Source organism: Giraffa tippelskirchi, chromosome 8 (assembly GCF_054371585.1).
Source record: "Giraffa tippelskirchi isolate mGirTip1 chromosome 8, T2T-mGirTip1v1.2.pri, whole genome shotgun sequence".
Taxonomy (NCBI): Eukaryota; Metazoa; Chordata; class Mammalia; order Artiodactyla; family Giraffidae; genus Giraffa; species Giraffa tippelskirchi.
In genome coordinates, this window is record NC_137282.1 from 73,645,483 (window position 1) to 73,663,844 (window position 18,362).

Sequence of the window (18,362 nt, forward strand, 5' to 3'; positions counted from 1 at the left end):
AACTTAGACGGGGTCAGGGAGAGGCGCCTGAGAAACTGGAGCTTGAGGTGGAGTCTGGATGGGGTGAGCTGAGCAGAAGGAGGGGCAGCCTGGGCCCTTCCAGCTGGGACGCTGCGGCCAGGCGGATATCAACACGCTAGTCTTTAAGGCGTGACGGGCTCTCAGAGGTTGGGGTGACGGCTCAGGTTTGAGCCCTGAGGCTGTTGTTTGGAACGGGGCCTGGGGAAGCCAGGGCACATGGGTGGAGACAGTAGTGGTTCTGGCAGAAGGGCCCAGCTCTGCCCTGGAGGGGGACAGAGGTGTGGACGGGGTGCTGAGGAGGACTGTGCAGGGCCAGGGGGGTCTGGGGGAGGCGCCCAGGGTCCTTGCCTTGTGCTGCTCGTGGAGGGGGGACCGCTGGACACGGAGACCCTGCGGGAGCAGAGGGGACCTGAGCTCAGTCTTCAGCTCACGGAGGTTGCGACTGCATCCTCTCTGCAGAAGAAGACGGGCATCCAAGGTGGGTACCTGCCGCCCCCACAGGCACCTACTCCAAGGCGGGGCGTCCGCGGGGTAAGAGGGGCAGAGGTGGGGAGAGTGGAGCTGTGGGCTGCGCCCCACGGCAGCTTTGAAGTCTCTTCACGGAATCTCGAGGTGGTCCCTGGGGTCAGACGGTGGCTGAGGTGGCGGGTCACAGCCCCTGGAGGTGGTGACACGGGGTCGGGGGGCTGAGGGCTATTCTGGAGAGTGACGTGATGGCAGTGGAAAGTGGACAGAGAGGCCCGAGGGCAGTGGAAAGTGGATAAACAGGGAATGTGGCCACGTGCGGCAGGAGCCGGGCAGGCAGAGTGCGTGGGGGCCGGGGGGGGCACCGCAGGGACGTCTGAACTGTGCTGGACAGGCCGGGGGGCAAAGAGGGGAGCGGCGGGGCTGGGGCGGCGTCTGCACACAGAACACTCGGGAGGGGGCTGGGTCCCGGGTTGGGGGGAGCAGGGCGGGGGCCCCGGGTGCAGACTTAGCTGGCTCGGTGCAGAGGTCGGGGGTCTCCGTGAGGTGTGTTTAGATTGGCCCCTCTGGCCCCAGCCGGCTGGGGTGGCTCCTGCTGCCTAGTTACTGGTGAGGCCAGGGCCCCTGGGCTCCGCGGACACCCTGGGTCTGAGGCAGGGGCACCTTCTGGGGGTCCCACCAGGTTCCCACTCATAGCACCCCAGCTCGTGTGTGCACGGCGGAGCCACCTTCATTTCTGAAAGTTGTTTGTTTGTTTGTTTTTCTTTTGGCTGAATACTCTCCTTTGCATTGTTTCCATGAAAAGCCCTTCTCAGCTTCATCCCTCTGTGCGGAACGTGTCCTGTCTGAAGCTGTCCTGGTAATCGTACCTGCTGGCTTTGAGCACTTGGATTACCACGTGACTGGCTGTAGCTTTGTTCACGCTTCTTGACCTTGATGTCTCTTGAATTTCTTACATCCGTGAGTTTAGAGTTTTAGCAAATTTAGAAACATCGCGGCAGTTATTTCTTCAAGTATTTTCTTCCGTCTAGCCCCCTTCCTTGGGGACTCCTTCCTAATGACTCACGTGGGGCCACATGTATTACCTGCCTCAAGTCATCCTGTAGCTCTCTGAGGCTCTTATTTTCCCCATCTTTTCCCTCTCTACATTTTATCTTGCTTATGTTCTATTGTTGTAGCTCCAATATTTGGTGAGGTTTTGATTCTGAAGTAATGTGCTGTCAATCCCATCAGTACTTTTGTTGCTGTTTTTTAGCCGTTCAGTCGTGTCCGACGCTTTGTGACCCCATGGACTGCAGCACACCAGGCTTCCCTGTCCTTCACTATCTCCTGGAGTTTGCTTAAACTCATGTCCCTTGAGTCAGTGATGCCATCCAACCTCTGTCACCCTTTTCTCCTCCTGCCCTCAACCTTTCCAGCATCAGGGTCTTTTCCAAAGAGTCAGCTCTTTGCATCAGCTGGCCAAAGGATTGGAGCTTCAGCTTTACCATCAGTCCTTCCAATGAATATTCAGGGTTGATTTACTTTAGGATTGACTGGTTTGATCTCTTTGCTGTCCAAGGGACTCTCAAGAGTCTTCTCCAGCACCGATGTTTGAAAACATCAGTTCTTTGGCACTCAGCCTTCTTTATGGTCCAACTCTCACATCCATACATGACAACTGGAAAAACTATAGCTTTGACTAGATGGACCTTTGTTGGCAAAATGATGTCTCTGCTTTTTAATATGCTGTCTAGGTGGCTCAGACAGTAAAGCATCTGCCTACGATGTGGGAGACCCAGGTTTGATCCCTGGGTTGGGAAGATCCTCTGGAGAAAGAAATGGCAACACACTCTAGTACTCCTGCCTGGAAAATCCCATGGACAGAGGAGCCTGGTAGGCTACAGTCTGTGGGATCGCAAAGAATTGGACATGACTGAGCAACTTCACTTTCACTTTAGGTTTTTCATAGCTTTTCTTCCAAGGAGCCGGGGTCTTTTAATTTCATGGCTGCAGTCACCGTCTGCAGTGATTTTGGGGCCCAAGAAAATAATGTCTGTCAGTCTTTCCATTGTTTCCCCATCAATTTGCCATGAAGTGATGGGACCAGATACCATGATCTTAGTTTTTTGAATATTGAGTTTAAAGCCAGCTTTTTCACTCCTGGTGGTAATTAGGTATATGTGTGCATTGTTGGAAGCAATGTCAATGGAGTCATTCCTTTTGGATCATTGATTAAAGTTTTTCATCAAATTTGGGAGGTTTTTGGCCATGATTTCTTCAGAAACCAGCAGTTTTGCTGTCAGAGGAAGCAAATCTGTGGCTTGTGCCTTTATAAGCTCAATGTGATGAGCAAAGTAGAGAATGGAATGGGAAGCCCTCAGCTTTGCTAGCTTGAGGGTGTAGACCCAGCGCGGGTGAGCGGTGGGGCCCGGGCACTGGGCCAGCAGGGGGGTCCCTGGGTAAGGTATCTGTGGCACTCTTCCAGGATACGCCTGCATCAGTGGAGCAGTGGCCTCGTGGCATGGTTGTGTCCTGAGGACAAGGTGCAGGGTGCAGAGTCCAGGAGGCAGAGCCTGAGGGGAAGGCCTGCAGCCCCCGTGCAGGCTGGCCAGCAATGTGAAGGCACGGCACGCACAGGGGGTGTGATGGGCACTGACCCCTGCCCCTGAGTCGTGTGGCCCGTCAGGTGGCGTCTGCAGGGCGTGTGCCCGGTCTCCAGGCTCAGGACGGGCCCAGCAGGGGTCAGCTCCGGTGAGCTGCAGTAAGAACATCAGGACCACGTTCTTCAGTGAGAAGCGAGGCCTTCAGCAGCAGAGGGGTGACCCACCTGGGGGAAGAGATGGGTTCTGGGGCTTGGGGCTCTCCAGGGCCCCTCCTGGCTGCGTCTGCTAGTGGGGACCCCCTGCAGAGGTGAAGGCTGACATGCATGCCTGACACCACCGCTGGACTGGCCCTAGGCTTCCCACTCTCGCCAAAGCCTGGAGGCCTCCTTTTGATGGGCCTTCGTCCTCCACAACGTAAGACAGTCACGAGTGTCTGGCCAGCTGTACACCTGTTTTCTAAACTGTGTGGAAATATTTCTTTTGCTGCTTTCTGAGACACAATATACGGAAATTAACAAACTACCTTAGAATATTATGTTACTTTTTTCAAACATTCAAAGAGGTTTCTCTGAACTGAGCATCAGTGTTGGCCCTGTGCTATAACTTTGAGAAATCCTTAGCACTCAGCAGATGGGGACACGGCCCCCTGGCCCAGCAGCCTGGGGGCTGGCGCTGCGGCTGGGTGGGGCCTGGGAGACAGGGGTCCCCGACTGGGTGTGGGGCCTGGGAGACGGGGGCCCCCGGCTGGGTGTGGGGCCTGGGAGATGGGGGTCCCTGGGTGGGTGGGGCCTGGGAGATGGGGGCACCCCTGCTGGGTGGGGCTTTGGAGACGGGGGTCCCCCACCGCCCCTCCTCTCGGCGCCAGGTGGCAGCCAGGGCTTGATCGTGCCAGTTGTGTGTTATTTATATTTGGACCCTGGCCGCGTGAAACGTCGGGCACCCTGCAGTCATCTGGGCGGGTGAGATGCCGCGCACGCCTGTGGTAATAACTATAAATAAGACGTAACTTGCCGACTAGGCATGGGTCTTCTTTTAGGTGGATGTTCTGGGTAAATTAACCCCAGGATGAAACCTGGGGTGAAACTCCCAGCCAGAGTGGCCTCTGAAATAAACGTAAAAACCCAGCCAGAGCCTCCCCTGTCCATCCCCACCACGGCCACCTCCCTGCACCCACGGCTCAGAGCTCTCTCGGAGTTTGGAGCCCAAACGGTTCAATGTTTGCTGTAGTCCACTCTCTGTGAGAGAGCCGTCTAGGGCTGTCTGTTCATGAACCAGGGAGACTTTAGCTGTGGGCCCCTGTGCAGAGGGAAGCTGCTGGGGGGAGGGCGGGCGGGCAGGGGTCGGACCCACGCTCCTTTTCTGGGTCAGTTGCCTCAGTTTCCTGGGTGTGAAATCCTTTTCTGGGTCAGTTGCCTCAGTTTCCTGGGTGTGAAAGGTGCATCTGGTGAGTGCCGGCGGGTGCTTTCAACGTTTCCATTTCTCCGACTTGGACTGGACTTTTTCCCCTCCTGAGATCAGGCTAATGATTTACGACACAGGTAGCCCCGTGGGGCCAGGCGTCCCGGGGTCTATAAATAGCATCTCCTCGGCCATAAATAGACCGTGGCCGGGCGTCGGGAGGGAGCCGTGCTCAGCTTCCCCAGCAGAGCCTGCAGCCCTGTGAGCCCTCTCCCCCCCGGCCACCCCCTCCTGCGGTGAGTCTCGCTTCTCCCCTTCGCTCGCGGGAGGCTGGGCAGGGGAGACGGAGGCGTGGGTAGGAGCTGATCACACTCAGACCCCAGTGGGGTCAGGGGAAGAAATGTGGACCAGGGCAGTCCACTCCACGCAGACAAACGTCAGCCAGGAGTTAGAGGCGAGCTCTGAGTGTCTGTGGGATTTGAAACTTTCTGCGCTGTTAGGCGCTTTGGAGCCTGTCCCAGCCCTCGCACCTTATCTAGATTTTGCAGCATCTCCAGGTTCCCCAGTCGGTTGATGGATGTCTGCAATTTTCTGGAGTCTCAGAAATGAGAGCCTCTGGCAGGAGAGGGCAGGTTTGAAATGGTGTGAAATGAAGCTGGATATTTTCTTAAGAGAAAAAGAGAACCCAGGGCATTCTGCGCTGAGCTGGACTGCAGCATCTGGGTGGGGGGGACAGCTCTGTGCTTCCTGTCGGTTTCCAAGAGCTCCCGTCACAGCAGCGGGCTGCTCCCGATGCCTTCCCCTGCGTTAGGAGCCTGCACGATTCCCCGGAGAGAGCCGGAGTGCTGACTTCCTGGTCATGTTCTTGAAACGCTGCCCCAGAGGAAGCCAGTGGGGTTGGAAGCCTGCACCCAGAAGGTCTGGGGCAGGGGCAGCTGGTGGGGGGGGACCGGCGAGGCAGGAACATGGGAGCTCAGTGGTTGGAATTCCATGGAAGCACACAGGTTCGAGCCCTGGTCCTGGCCGGGAAGGGTCCTGCATGCTGCACGGTGCCACCAAAGAACCCAGAAATGCTGAGCTCCCTCCACCTCCTGATCTAAGGTCCTGCCTTGATGAATACAGCAGTAAAACAGGCTTCCAAGAGCACTTGGAGCAAAGCTCATTTAGAGTTCTGTCCTAGACTGAGTCTGGGTTGCGTGTGCAGGGAATCTGTGTGAAGCTAACGCTGAACTAGGGAACTTCGCCCACATGTTCTTTATGGAAACAAGGAAACCGGTGGGTAAAGTTTGTGGGATGAAATCTCCGGATAATGGCTCCTTTGTTTCTAGCTCTCTCCATTTGTGGAAAACGCAGCAGGTCGCTGGGTTGCTGGAGAGAGCAGTGCTCCTGTCCAGGAAGCAGCGCCTTATCCTGTTTCTCCGTCTAATTTGATCCTGCTTAAGCACCGGGGCGGGTGGACCAGCTCCCAGGAAGTCAGCGACTGCAGCAGCAAGGAGGGAACTGCTAAGACATTCAGTCCCGGGGCTCAGAGGCTATTTGGGGAACACTTGAAAAACTGGCTGCCAGACATTAGGCGTCAGGCCGTGTCAGGGGTGAGGATTTGAAGGGCTACACTGTGCTCTGCTGTTACACTGACTTCTGGGCTGAGTAGTTTGGAAAAGCCTCAAGGAAAGCAGTCCCCGTCTTGGGAACTGGGGTGGGGGCAGCTCCGCAGGGTGGGGGCAGCTCCGCGGGGTGAGGGGCAGCTCCCCGGGGTGGGGGCAGCTCCGCGGGGTAGGGGCAGCTCCGCGGGGTGGGGGGCAGCCCCCCGGGGTGGGGGCAGCTCCGCGGGCTGAGGGCAGCTCCCCGGGGTGGGGGACAGCTCCCCGGGGTGGGGGCAGCTCCCTGGGATGGGGGCAGCTGTGTGCCCTGCTTCTCTGGGGCACTCTCACCTGGTGTGCTCGTGGGCTCTGACCACGTTCGCTGAGCAAACGACACTTTCTTTTACTAAATGGAAGTAAATGGATAGTTTCCACGGATTAAAGCCCTTCTAGTGGACACGGGTGAGGACTCCGGCCCATCCTCGCGGGACAGGAGCAGGACGCAGCCTGTCATGGAGGCACGTCCCTGCAGCCGAGGACAGGCTGGCGTTTCATTTCGGGGTCACGATTCCCAGACATGTCAGGAGCACCCATGGGTGGAGAGCGGGCGGTTCCGGTTCAGACGAACGCTTGGCTCTGTTGCTGGGAGCCGGGGAGCAGGAGGCTTATTTTCATCATCTGAGACGATTTCCTCGCAGGAAAGGTCGAGACTCCAACCAGGATAGGAGATGATGCAGTTCGAGTTGTGTAAAGTCACTCACAGTTGAAAACACCGAAACCTGTGTGTTTTGACCATGGCTGACTGGTTGACTGTGCACCTTCGGTATTGGGGGTAGTGGTCAGAGTGGGGGGTTGTCCCCAGCAGTCACAGAGCCCGGCACTGCTGGTGTGCCCAGGAGTCCCCTGCCCCCTCCTCCAGCCCCTCTGTTCTCCATGAAGGACATTGACCCGGGTGGGCGGTGGGGTTAGAGCTGGGATCTGTCCCAATGCCCACTCCCCCGGACTCATTCCCCTAAGCTGTGCTGGGGGCGGCTGAGGGGTCAGTGGGGGGATTGTTTTCTTAAAGAGGAGAAAGCAAACGGAGGTCTGTGCAGATGGCCCATCACCCCTTCCTCTTGAGGGGTCCCCATAGGGCAGCTGGCCATGTCCCCGTGGTCCCCCAAGACCCCGGGGCTGCAACTCCGGAGCAGGCGCTGGGCCTGCAGGGCTTGTCTCCATGGGCATCCTCCCCCGTCTACAGGCCCCGGGTGCGCAGGGGTGGGGACAGTCGGGCGTTCTAGAATCTGAGGTCCACTGAGCGGTGCCCACGCGGGGCCTGGCATGGGCTCTGGCTGTGTGGCAGTCCCACCGGGAGGGGTCGCAGGCACAAAGGTGGGAGTTCGCTGCCAGCCTGAAGCAGGCATCCCCAAGGTGTCTCCATCCTCGAGATGCAACAGGCTGGGGTCCAGGCTTGGCTGGCACGGGCAGGTGCGCCTGCTGTGGGCGGGGTGGGTGTGGGCAACCTCTTGGATCTCTGGGCAGGCTGTCTACTCAGAGAGCAGAGAAGCGCGGGGGCTGGGGGCTGGGTACCGCCGGGCCCCCAATGTCCTGGGGGATGCATCTCTGGCAAGTCCACAGTCAGAGCAGGAGAACTGCGAGCACTCCACTCCAGCCCTGCGTCCCCATCACCACAGAGGGCTCATCCCCAGCAGGAGAGGACAGACTCGCCAGCCACCCATCAGCCCAGCACAGGCTGGGCGCCCACCATATGTAGAGCCGAGGGGTGCTGGCTCTGAACAGGACCAGGGTCCCGCCAAGCGGGGCTGCCTCTTTGGGTCGCTAGTTGCCACACTCTGGACACGTCCTGACAGCTTATTCTCCCGTCACCTTGGCCATTTTTGGACTCTTCCTTCTGTCAAGAAAGGTGACAGATTTGATGAGTGGCTCAGTAGAGATATGTCCATATCACGATGGGACAGGACACTGGTGCAACAGCAGCTGCGGGGGCGCCCTGGGCTTCTCCGCTGTAGGCCTCTTCCCCACGAGTGCAGGGTCAATGGGAGAAGGCGTCTCGGAGATGAAACTGGCTCTGAGTGGTGACCCCTGGCCCCCAACACAAGGACTCAGTGACCCGTTTCCAGAGACGGAATGTGTGCCTTATTAGAGGGGAAGCTTTCCTTGAAGATTCGCTCTGAGTCACTCCTTGGAAAATCCCAGGGATGCAGTTGAGGGCACTGCAGATATTAAAACGGTAAGCGCGTGCTTTCAGATACCCCATCCTGCCTACAGAATTAAGCTCAACAACAACAGACACTGGCGTGCTGGGCACAGACAGCCACGAGTGTCCGGTGTGCGTTCCTCCCTGTGGGCGTGGTGCCAGCACTGTGTAGGTTCAGCCGGAGGTCTGGGTTAGAGATAGGACAAGAGAGCCAAGGCCACGCAGGGTGCTGGAGGGGCGAGTCCCTCCCAGGGCTGCAGGTATCAGAATCTGTGCACTTGACCTCAGCATTGGCACCTCTTTCAAAGCTGGGTGGGGTGGAGCGTCTGCATCGGCTCCCTCAGGGGGAACTTTCCCTTGTGTGTTTACAGTCAAATGTGTACCACGTGCCACACCCTGGACCCCAGGGGTCCGTGGTGGTTGGTTGACTAGCTGGTCTTTAGGAGGGAATTTGGAGATGGTGCTGCTGCTGCTGCTAAGTTGCGTCAGTCGTGTCCGACTCTGCGATCCCATAGACGGCAGCCCACCAGGCTCCTCCGTCCATGGGGTTTCCCAGGCAAGAGTACTGGAGTGGGGTGCCATTGCCTTCTCCGAATTTGGAGATGAGTTAGCGTAGAAAAGTGTAAAAGGCCCAGGAAGAGCAGTCTGGTGGCGTCTGGACCGGGTCTTCTGTGCGCTTCTGTATGCTTCTGTGTGCACACAGGTCGTTTCTGTTTGCTTCTGGGAAATCACCCCTCTCTTTGGCCACGGAGGCTCCTGCCATCCTCCCCCAAGGGCAGGAGCTTGGCTAACCCCCAAGGACCTTTCTGAGCTCTGCAGTTCCACGATTCTGGGAGATCACAGTCTAAAGGGACCTGATTGTGAGTCACAGACGAGGAACAAACCCTGCGTTTGAAAGGCTTCCTAGCCTCCGCTCAGGACTGTGGGCGGCGGTGCGGAGTAGGGGGCCCGCTGCAGGCAGGACCGCGCTGGCCCCTCGGCTTTCCCCCGTCCCATGGGCTGTGCTCTGGGCCAGATCACTCCTGTTTGAGCACAGATGATGAGAGAGGAGCTGATGTTCGGGGGTCCTTGAGCCCCTCTGTCTGGAGGTCAGCAGCCACAGGGCCTGGGGGAGGCAGTCTGCGCTCCTCAGAGAGGCAGGCAGCTGGGAAGCCGGTGGGGTATCGGCTTGGCAGGCACGTGCAGGCGCTAACAGCCCCGCCTCAGACCCCCACGTCCCCACTGCAGGGGGGCCCTTGTCTCTGGGATCTAATGCTTGATAATCTGAGGAGCTGATGTAATGATCATAGGAATAAAGTGCACGATAAATCGAATGCACTTGAATCATCCCAACCCTGCCCCTCCAGTCTGTGGGAAACTGTCCTCCTCAAAACTGGTCCCTGGTATCAAAAAGGTTGGGGACCATTGCTCTAGAAGACTTCTTGCTTGGGGAGAATTTAGCCAAAACACGCTCAGTTTCCTGTACCCTGCAGGCTTTGAGCTGGGCTCCGTCCCCAGGCCTGCTCCCCCCGTGAAGTGAGCTGACAGGTTGCCCGTGAGTGGGTCGGGCTGTTGAAGGGGTGGGCCTGGGGGGTGTTCTGGAGACACAATCCTTTCTCAAGGCCCCTTCAATCAGGAATGGCTTCAGCCCCTGCGAGATGCTGAACCCTCCACCCATGGCCGTGGTCTTTGCAGAGGGAAAGCTCTCTTGTTGGGACCCCGCGACCCTGTATCTTGCTGCCTCGCCTTGCTCCAGGGACACCCTCACCCGCCCCATGGCCTCCTGTCACCTCCCCACCCAGAGAGGCTCCTCTCAAACAGCGCCTTCTTCAGGGCCACTGGCTGCCACGCTCCGGGGCCACGCACCACCCCCAACCACCCCACTTCCCGGAGGCTTCCTGCCTCTCTCTGCTTTATCTCCTCCTCACGCGGTTCTAAGTGTTTGGTTACTTCTTTGACCTGTGCTTCAATTATTTTTATCCTTATCACTCACATTACTTTCCATGTTGCCTGAACGGACTAGGTCACCTGTAGACACTGGGTGAGTTTATTAATTAAGTGGAAAGTGTAGCTCAGTCTTCTGATTTTTACGGACTCAAACAAGAAACGAAGTCAAGTGCTGGGGGACCTAATAGGTGTCCAACACTATTTCCTCTTGTAGAATCTTCCTTTTGTTCCCTTCTTTTCTTTCAGCCAGGGTTTAGTTAGTTGGCGATGATTGTCGTGTAGAATTGCAGCAGCCTGGTCAGTGGAAGCGCAGGGCCTCAGCTCTGCCCGTTGCTCTTTCCTGCAGGAGTTGCCAAGATGTCGCTCGTTGCTATGCCCTTCTACCAGAAGAGACACAAGCACTTTGACCAGTCGTACCGCAATATCCAAACAAGGTATCTTCTGGATGAATATGCAGCGAAGAAAAAGTAAGTTGAAAGTCACCGATGAGGCGGCCGATATTGAGTATGAGCTGTGTCTGACCTCGCAGGCCTCCTGAAGCCCAGAGATGAACTGGTTTGGGGGTTGAGGGAGGGCCATGATCCCCGATGCCCATGTCCAGGGCAGACAGGGAGCGAGGCTGACCTAGCTGCACAGAAAGCTGTCAGGGGTACTGCATGACATCCTGGCAGGTCCTGGCAGACCCCAGCAGGTCCTCTTAGGCTGGCTCTGAGCCCCAGGTTTAGCTCATGAGATAGGACCTTCCTTCACATGCCTTCCCGAACTAGAATCTAAAAGCTCACCCAGAAGCAAGGACCGTGAGAAGGAAACCTGTGGAAGGGAATGCCAGTGGGACTGAGGTGTGTAGGGGCAAAGTGATGATCGGTCGGAAGCTGATCTCAGAGAGAACATGGCTACGTTAATGAGAAATGAGCAAACGGTAGATTGCTCTCTGTCTGACGGGCTGGTGTCAAGCCGCCGCTTCAGCAGTGAGCTCCTGCGGCGATAATTTAGGAGACGGACAGTGAGCACGGGCTCTGGGCTCAGCTCCGCGGCCCCTATATTTAGAGCTGCCATCCCAGTGACCAAAGGAGCCAAACATTCACTGCCCCTCCCCGCAGCCTTGGGGAGCTTCTCATCTCTTAAGATAGGCATCACTGTGGCCTCAGGCCAGAAGGGCCTGGCGGGCACCTGCTGGCCCCGGAGGGGTGCGGGGATGGCAGGGAGCTGAGTCTGGGGAGAGAGGGCGCCCCTGGGGGTGGGCACGGGCAGACGGGGAGGAGGTCACACACGGGGATGTGTGTGCGTGCACACGCGAGCAGGTAGGTGTGTACACACATGCGTGGCCACAGGCGTGGGTGCCCGTACATTCCGAGGAGAGGCTGGGGGTATGGAAAGAGCGATGCTGTTTATAACTACACGTTTGTGCTTCTCCCCTGCACCAAGGCGCGCTTCTGCCCAGTCGTCTTTGCAGAGATCGGTCACTCGGAAGTCGTCCTCACAGAGGGAGTCCAGCCGGGCGGCGTTGGGAGAGACCACCCTGGGGGAGACCAGCCTTGGGGAGACCACCCTGGGGGAGACCAGCCTGGGGAGGACCACCTGCCGGCTGTGCGCCAAGAGGGTGAGCAGTGCGCTGGAGGAGGAGGCCCAGGAGAGGAAGCGCAGGTAACCCCCCAGCAACCCCCCCCCCGCCACGCTCAGAGCCCCAGCCTGGTGATGGGGGTGCCCCCCCGCCACGCTCAGCGCCCCGGCCCAGGGACGGGGGCACCCCCCCCGCCACGCTCAGCGCCCCGGCCCGGGGACGGGGGCACCCCCACCGCCACGCTCAGCGCCCCTGCCCGGGGACGGGGGCACCCCCCCCGCCACGCTCAGCGCCCCGGCCCGGGGACGGGGGCACCCCCACCGCCACACTCAGCGCCCTGGCCCAGGGACGGGGGGCCGTGCAGTCAGAGAGCTGGGGCAGAGCTGGAAGGGCCTGGGAGACACGAGGGGCACCTGCTGCAGTAAAAGCCACGACCCCTGTTTCTCCACTGGTCCCTGCAGGGGCTCGACTGAGGTGGCTTTTTTGCACCCTCGGGCAGAGGGGAGCGCTGCGGTCCAGGGGACCCACATCCATCTGCTTCCCTGCGACACAGCTGGGCTGGCCTCAGGCCTCTGTTCCCTTCCCGCTAAACGCACTTCCCCAGGAAGTGCCCCCAGGGAATATGACTCATTTGCCACACTTGGAAGCATGGAGACCTAAAGGTGTGAATTGGAGTTTTCAAATTTCCATCAACAACCTCTCGGGCTACTAAAGACCAGCTGTGAGGCCTGCGGTCAAGCAGGGGGACCTTCCAGAGAGGGGCCAGGATGCCAGCCGGCTGTCCGTGTGGACGCAGAGCTGCAGGGAGGGGTCGTAGACCCTCGCGCCGCACGTTTCCACTGGCTCAGCTCGTGGGGGAGAAGCTGCCGGAATGGGGCGGGTGATTGAGAACGCCAGGCTTAAAATTATCCCACATCACAAGAGGCCGGTGGTCAGGTGGCTCCAATCTTCTAAGAACAGAGTACTTATGCATCTCGAGAATCCTTCGTATCTGCTCTATTTTGCCTCCTCACCTTCTACTTATTTCTAGAAATTTCTCTCTATATCTCTAAAGCACTCAAAACCAGAAGGAAAAATGGGATTTAGGTCAACATGTTTCAGTCTGAAAGTTTCACTATGACTAAGGAACCTGTTTAATGAAAATATTGTATAGCTGAAAAGATTAGCCTTTATTTTTGAAAATTTGAATTATTTTTAAATGCCTTATGGGAGTGTTGTCCTGTAAATTAATTTTATTGTCAAGTGAAGACTTATTTTGTAAAAGAATCAATTCAAAATGTGTACATTAAGAAATTGGGCTTTTATGTGTTGGATTATTGCAGAAAGAGTTCTACTCAAAGTTTTGGCACAGCAAGTGACAAGACCATAGCCTTATCACTTTATCTTTATTTGAAGCATCAGTTATATTGATAACTTGGTGTGATCTTGTCCCATAAATTCCCATTCCTCAGTTTCCTGAGGTGAAATGGATGAGGAAAGTAAACTTGTATTGATTTGAACAGTTAGGGAGTCGGTTACTGTGACTCGTGTGGTTTCAGCAAAAAATGACTTTTGTGACAGTTCTGGCTGTTGGAAGTTTTCCTAAAACACACGAAGCTGCTCTCTTGCAGTAGCAAATCTGACTCAAGAATGTATTTTGATTCTCGGTGACTGATTATGATCTTACTGTGTCCCTGGAGCTCAGGGTGAAAGTCAGTCCTTCTGAGCAGGTGCAGCGGAGCACGGCTGTGCCAGCCCTCCACGGAGCCCAGCCCCATGCTTTGGGACTCTGCTTTTAGGACCTTCACAGGGTTTTACCCTCACAACCCATGTGCACATCTGCTGTGTGAAAGATCCTACAAGGTCTTTCCTCCCTTCAAAGTGAACCTAAGTATAACTGGTGGTTTTGGTGAGCTGAGCCAGAATTCATGGAGATTTTGTAGCAATTCCTGCTCTGTCCTGGCCACGGAGGGGAGCGGGTGTAGGGGCATTTGAGGAGTTAGATGAATTCCAGTCCTGAAGACGATTTACTACTTTTGTTGGCCTCAAGTGTCACTGAGAGCACATATTTATTCCTTACATCCTGTGGCAGATAGGAGTTTAACCCAGGACAAATCAGTCTTTGGTGAAAGACAAAATTGTGGCTCCATCGGTGTGAGTTAGGCTGTGAAATAAAAGCCAATGTAGCATCAGTGTGCTCTGAAGGGTCTGGGTGTGTCCTGCTGAAAGATACAGCCCATTAGCAGTGTCCCTTTGATGCCTGTATGTCTGTCCTCCCAGACAGTGGGCCTCCCAGTCTCGCGCAGCTGTCCAAGGGGTGTGTCCTTAGGGCAGAAGCTCGGACACTGACATTGCTCGGCACAGGAACGTGGGGTCCTGGCCTCCTGAACAGGGACCAGCAGGGACACTTTGTCAGTGTCCTGAGTCACAGTGTTTGGGGCGAGGGGCAATTCCAGTTCAATTATAAACCACTAGAGGCTGGTGGTGCCATCAGTAAGCCCCGTACTCGTAGAGTTTGTGCACAGGTCAAGGTGGGACTTCCGATCCCTCAGTCTTGTCGGGACAGTCTGCGGCATGCGCAGAGGTCCGTCACTGCTGTGACTGTCTCCTAGTGGGATCCGCTGCAGACAAGAAAAGAAGGCTCCGTTTCTGGGAGCCCGCTTAGCAGGCCCTGGCTGTCTCCAGCACAGACCCTCAGAGCCACTTGCGTGCGCCTGTCTTCAGGAGTGAAGGGGAGTGGGGCAGCCAGGATCAGGGTGTCTGGAGCCGGCCAGGAGCCTGGATGCCCGCTGGGCCGGGGGGTCGGGGGTCATCTGTGGCCCACGGCGGGAGGAATGGACCCCTCACTTCTTCTCCTCCGCCCCTACAGATCGAGAAGCTGCCGACTGTGTCCTCTAGAATACAGACTATTTTACTCTGAATTTGCTAGTTCAGAAGGCTTTACCTGGGTCTGAAATTCACTCAGACATGGCAGCCTCTGGGGGAGACGAGTGGGCTTCGTGTGACGCCGGGCAGAGGGGAGCTCGAGGAATAAGCCGACGTCGAGGCGTCCGCCTGGGGAGGCGGGGTCTGGCCCCGCCCGCGGTCACCGCGCCCCCTTCTCCACCGCGCACAGGTACCAGTCGCTGGTGGCTGCCTACGGGGAGGCCAAGCGGGAGCGCTACCTGAGCGAGCTGGCCCAGCTGGAGGAGGACGTGCATGTGGCCCGCACCCACGCCCGGGACCAGCTGGACAGGCTGGCCCTGCAGCACGCGGGCAGACATGGCCTGCACCACGCGGTAGGCGCGGGCGCTGGGGGTGTCCGTGGGTGGTGGGGTGCTCCGGGGCCCCGGGGCGCCCCCCAGCGCCCTGACTGTGCCGCGCCCCGGACAGATGGATGACAGGCTGGCCTGGGAGAGGCACTCGTTCGAGGAGCGAATAAGCCGGGCGCCCGAGATCCTGGTGCGGCTGCGCTCGCACACCGTCTGGGAGCGGATGTCGGTCAAGCTGTGCTTCACGGTGCAGGGGTTCCCCACCCCGGTGGTGCAGTGGTGAGTGGGCGCCCTTGGGGCGGGCCGGCTGCTCCCCTTTGAAACCTCTGCAGCCTCTGCTCACCTGGGTGGATGGAGGAGGTCCGCGTGCAGGGCGCGGCACTCCCCAGGGGCCAGCACACACAAAACCCACCGGCAGAGGCAGCTGTAAACGCGCGCAGGGGCCTGGGCAGGCGGTTTCATTTCACCGCAATTCAGCCAACTGATTGTCCAGAGGACTGTTATGTAAAACCCGGGAATTCCCTGGAGGTCCACTGGTCGGGACTTTGAGCTCTCACTGCCGGGGGCCTGGGGTTCCATTCCTACTCGAGGAACTAAGATCCTGCAAGCAGCATAATGCAGCCAGGAAAATAAAGTAAAACGAGGTTCCGTGAAATGACCAGTGTTGACACCCACGGTTCTGCTTTACTCGTGTGGGTAGAGACGCTAAGCTCCAAGACCCTGGAACCACACAGCGGGGGTTCCTCAAGCCTTGAGATACTAACAGATGGAGTCTCTGAGCCCCATCGACTCTTGGTTTTGAAGTGCATTGTTAAAGCTGACATATCTGTCCATTTCCTTCCCACTTGCTCATGCCGGGTCCCGGAGGTCTGTCTGGCCACAGAGACATTCTGCTCGTGTCCCGGGCGGAGTCTCTTGGCAGCAGAGGAGACAAGTGTTGCCTGGCTCCACTGGCTGCTTGACGGGCGGGCTAGGGAGACTGGGAGCTGCCTGCCCTTGGTCTCGGGGAGCCGTGGTCCTGCTGTCCTGGGGGACCACCGGATCCAGCCTCCTCCTGGTGAGACCAGAGTGGCTGGGTCTCACCATGTGAGTCCCGGTGGCCCTGTGCCTTCCAGAGGCTCTACCAGGGCCTAACCAACATTGGTTACGTTTTTTCTTGGAATGACATATCCTGAGTTTCTAGCAAGTTCCAGGGGACCTTGACCCATGCGCTGTTGCAGGTTGAGGGTTGCCCAGGTTGTCCAAGTCAAGTGAGAGCCGCCTCCTCTTAAACAGTTGAGGGGGGTGCTGGACCTTTCCTGAAGCTGCTCCCCCTGCCCATCCACCTGAGATGTGAGCGGTGACTCAGGCAGAAGCAGGGCGATGATGCGTGTGTGTGTGTGCGCATGTGTGTGTGGGGCCAGGCGGGGGCAGGGATGGAAAACGAGCAAGGTCGGGACACGCGCCAAACCTCCACCTGCCTTCACGCTCAGGTGCTTCCCTTGTTCAGGTATAAAGACGGCAGCTTGATCTGCCAGGCCGCGGAGCCGGGCAAGTACAGAATCGACAGCATGTATGGCGTGCACACACTGGAGATCAACAGGTAAGCGCCCGGATGCCTGCCCAGGTGGTCAGCCTCCAAACATGGGGGCAGAGGCCAGCTCACTCCACGTTCAGCACGGTGCTCCTGGAGCTTCTGAGTTAACTTTGGCGGGAGATTCCCTGGTGGCAGGCTGAGGGGTGTGGGGCCCGAGTTCTGCCCAGGCTTCTGCTTTGGGCACAAAGGGAGTAGGTGGTTTAGACAGTTTATCAAAGGACAACGGTGGCCAGTCCAGGTGCGAGGCCATGGGGAAAAGCTAAGATGCCCTCACGCCCTCCCACTGGCTGGGCTGAATCTCCTACCAGGTTTGGGCCACAATCCCTAAGCTCCACTCTTCAAGGAAACGTGACCTTTTTTTTTTTTCTCACATCAAATTGGAAACATGTAATAAATACAGGTGGGCTTCCCAGGCGGTGCTGGTGGTAAAGAATCCACCTGCCAATGCAGGAGACCTAATAGACACTGGTTTGATCCTTGGGTCGGGAAGATCCCCCGGAGGAGGGCATGGCAACCCATTCCAGTGTTCTTGCCTGGAGAATCCCATGGACAGAGGAGCCCAGCGGGCTACAGTCCGTAGAGTAGCAAAGTCAGACACAACTGAAGCAACTAAGCGTGTACAGGCGCACAGTAAATACAGATAAGCGAAAGATAATGAAGTTCACCCTGTTTCCAGCATCTCGGGTCAGTATTCTGGCGCACTCACAGCACTGCTGTTTCTCTTATACAACACTCACCCTCCATGCACACTTCAATTTTTTTTTTTTTTTTTACCAAAAGTGAAATTTTGCTGTTCATTTTCTCTCTGCTTTTCTGAATACACAGCTTTCATTTTTTACAAAAAGATCATAACATGCAGGTTAATGAGGACAGAGGCTAACAGATTACAGTTAAGATTCAAGTCTGTGTTGAGTCATGACTTTGTTTCTCTAAAGTAAAGCTGAGGCTGCTTAGAGCAGCTGGAGGCCCCACTGTTGACTGAGAACCTCCTGTGTGCCCCACACTGTCCGGGGGCTTGGGATAAAGCAGCCAGAAGCTGGCTTCCTGACTTGGGGGTCTAGCACACGGAGGTGAGCCGTACATGTCATGAAAGGAGAATCAGACCAGGGTGACGGTGCTGGGTGCCCAGATCCAGACACACACATCTGGGGCTGTTGTGAGCTGAAGGGGCAGGTCTCTGGAGAGAAGCCATCTAAGGGCCGGGCCTGCAGGTGACGGAAGAGGGACGGGGGCTCCCAGGAGGGGCACCGCGCCCCGGGCTGCAGCGGTCGGTGGGCATCACAGGGCAGGAGGGCAGAGACAACCGCCCCTACCCTGAAGCCATCCGGCTGGGACCGTGGCTGTTGTTGGGCACAAGGGGGAGGACAGGTCTAACAGGTCCCCGAGAGTCACCCCTGCAACTGGCAGGAGGGCGGGTGGGCGCTTGGCTGGAACGCAAGGAAGGTGGCGGCACGTGGGCAGGTGGACGGGGGTGAGGACAGGTTTCGCGGGTGGAGCGGGAGGGTGTGCGATGGAGTGGATGCGAAAGGCGAGGCTAGTCAGTCCCGTGTCCGCAGGGTGTGGACGGCTGAGGGACGGTGGGGGCCGGGCGTCCATGCCCCTTCAAGTCCCAGAGTTTCCGGAAGTGTCCACAGGTAGTGAACCATGCAGTTTATGAACAGGGAGAGGGGCCAGCCGCCATTTAGAAGAGTGCTTTAATTTGAGGTGACTTTTCTCACCCAGGGTGCCCTGGGACTGCTCGGGGTGAGCTTGAGGGAGCAACTGCTTCATTTCAAAGCTGTATTTTAGTCATTATTTTGAAAAGAGAAACAAATTCCCTTTCT

General features: G+C 57.3%; 1 protein-coding gene across 20 annotated transcripts in view; it reads left to right on the forward strand.

Moving 5' to 3' along the window:
* Positions 1-4,669: 4,669 nt before the first annotated feature.
* Positions 4,670-18,362, forward strand: part of MYOM2 (myomesin 2) — a 64,130-nt gene continuing 50,437 nt past the window's right edge. For 12 of the 20 annotated variants that reach the window (XR_014061263.1, XR_014061271.1, XR_014061270.1 and 9 more), the window contains exons 1-6: positions 4,670-4,765; positions 10,519-10,639; positions 11,598-11,816; positions 14,828-14,990; positions 15,085-15,242; positions 16,453-16,545. Coding sequence is in view for 8 of the 20 variants with exons in the window: in XM_081517444.1 (XP_081373570.1) it covers positions 10,530-10,639; positions 11,598-11,816; positions 14,828-14,990; positions 15,085-15,242; positions 16,453-16,545 (743 nt within the window). In the remaining 12 variants the exon portion in view is untranslated. Of the gene's footprint in view, positions 4,792-10,465; positions 10,677-11,551; positions 11,817-14,827; positions 14,991-15,084; positions 15,273-16,311; positions 16,546-18,362 lie in introns of those variants that run through there. The other 8 variants (XR_014061265.1, XM_081517446.1, XR_014061269.1 and 5 more) reach the window with 6 other exon arrangements.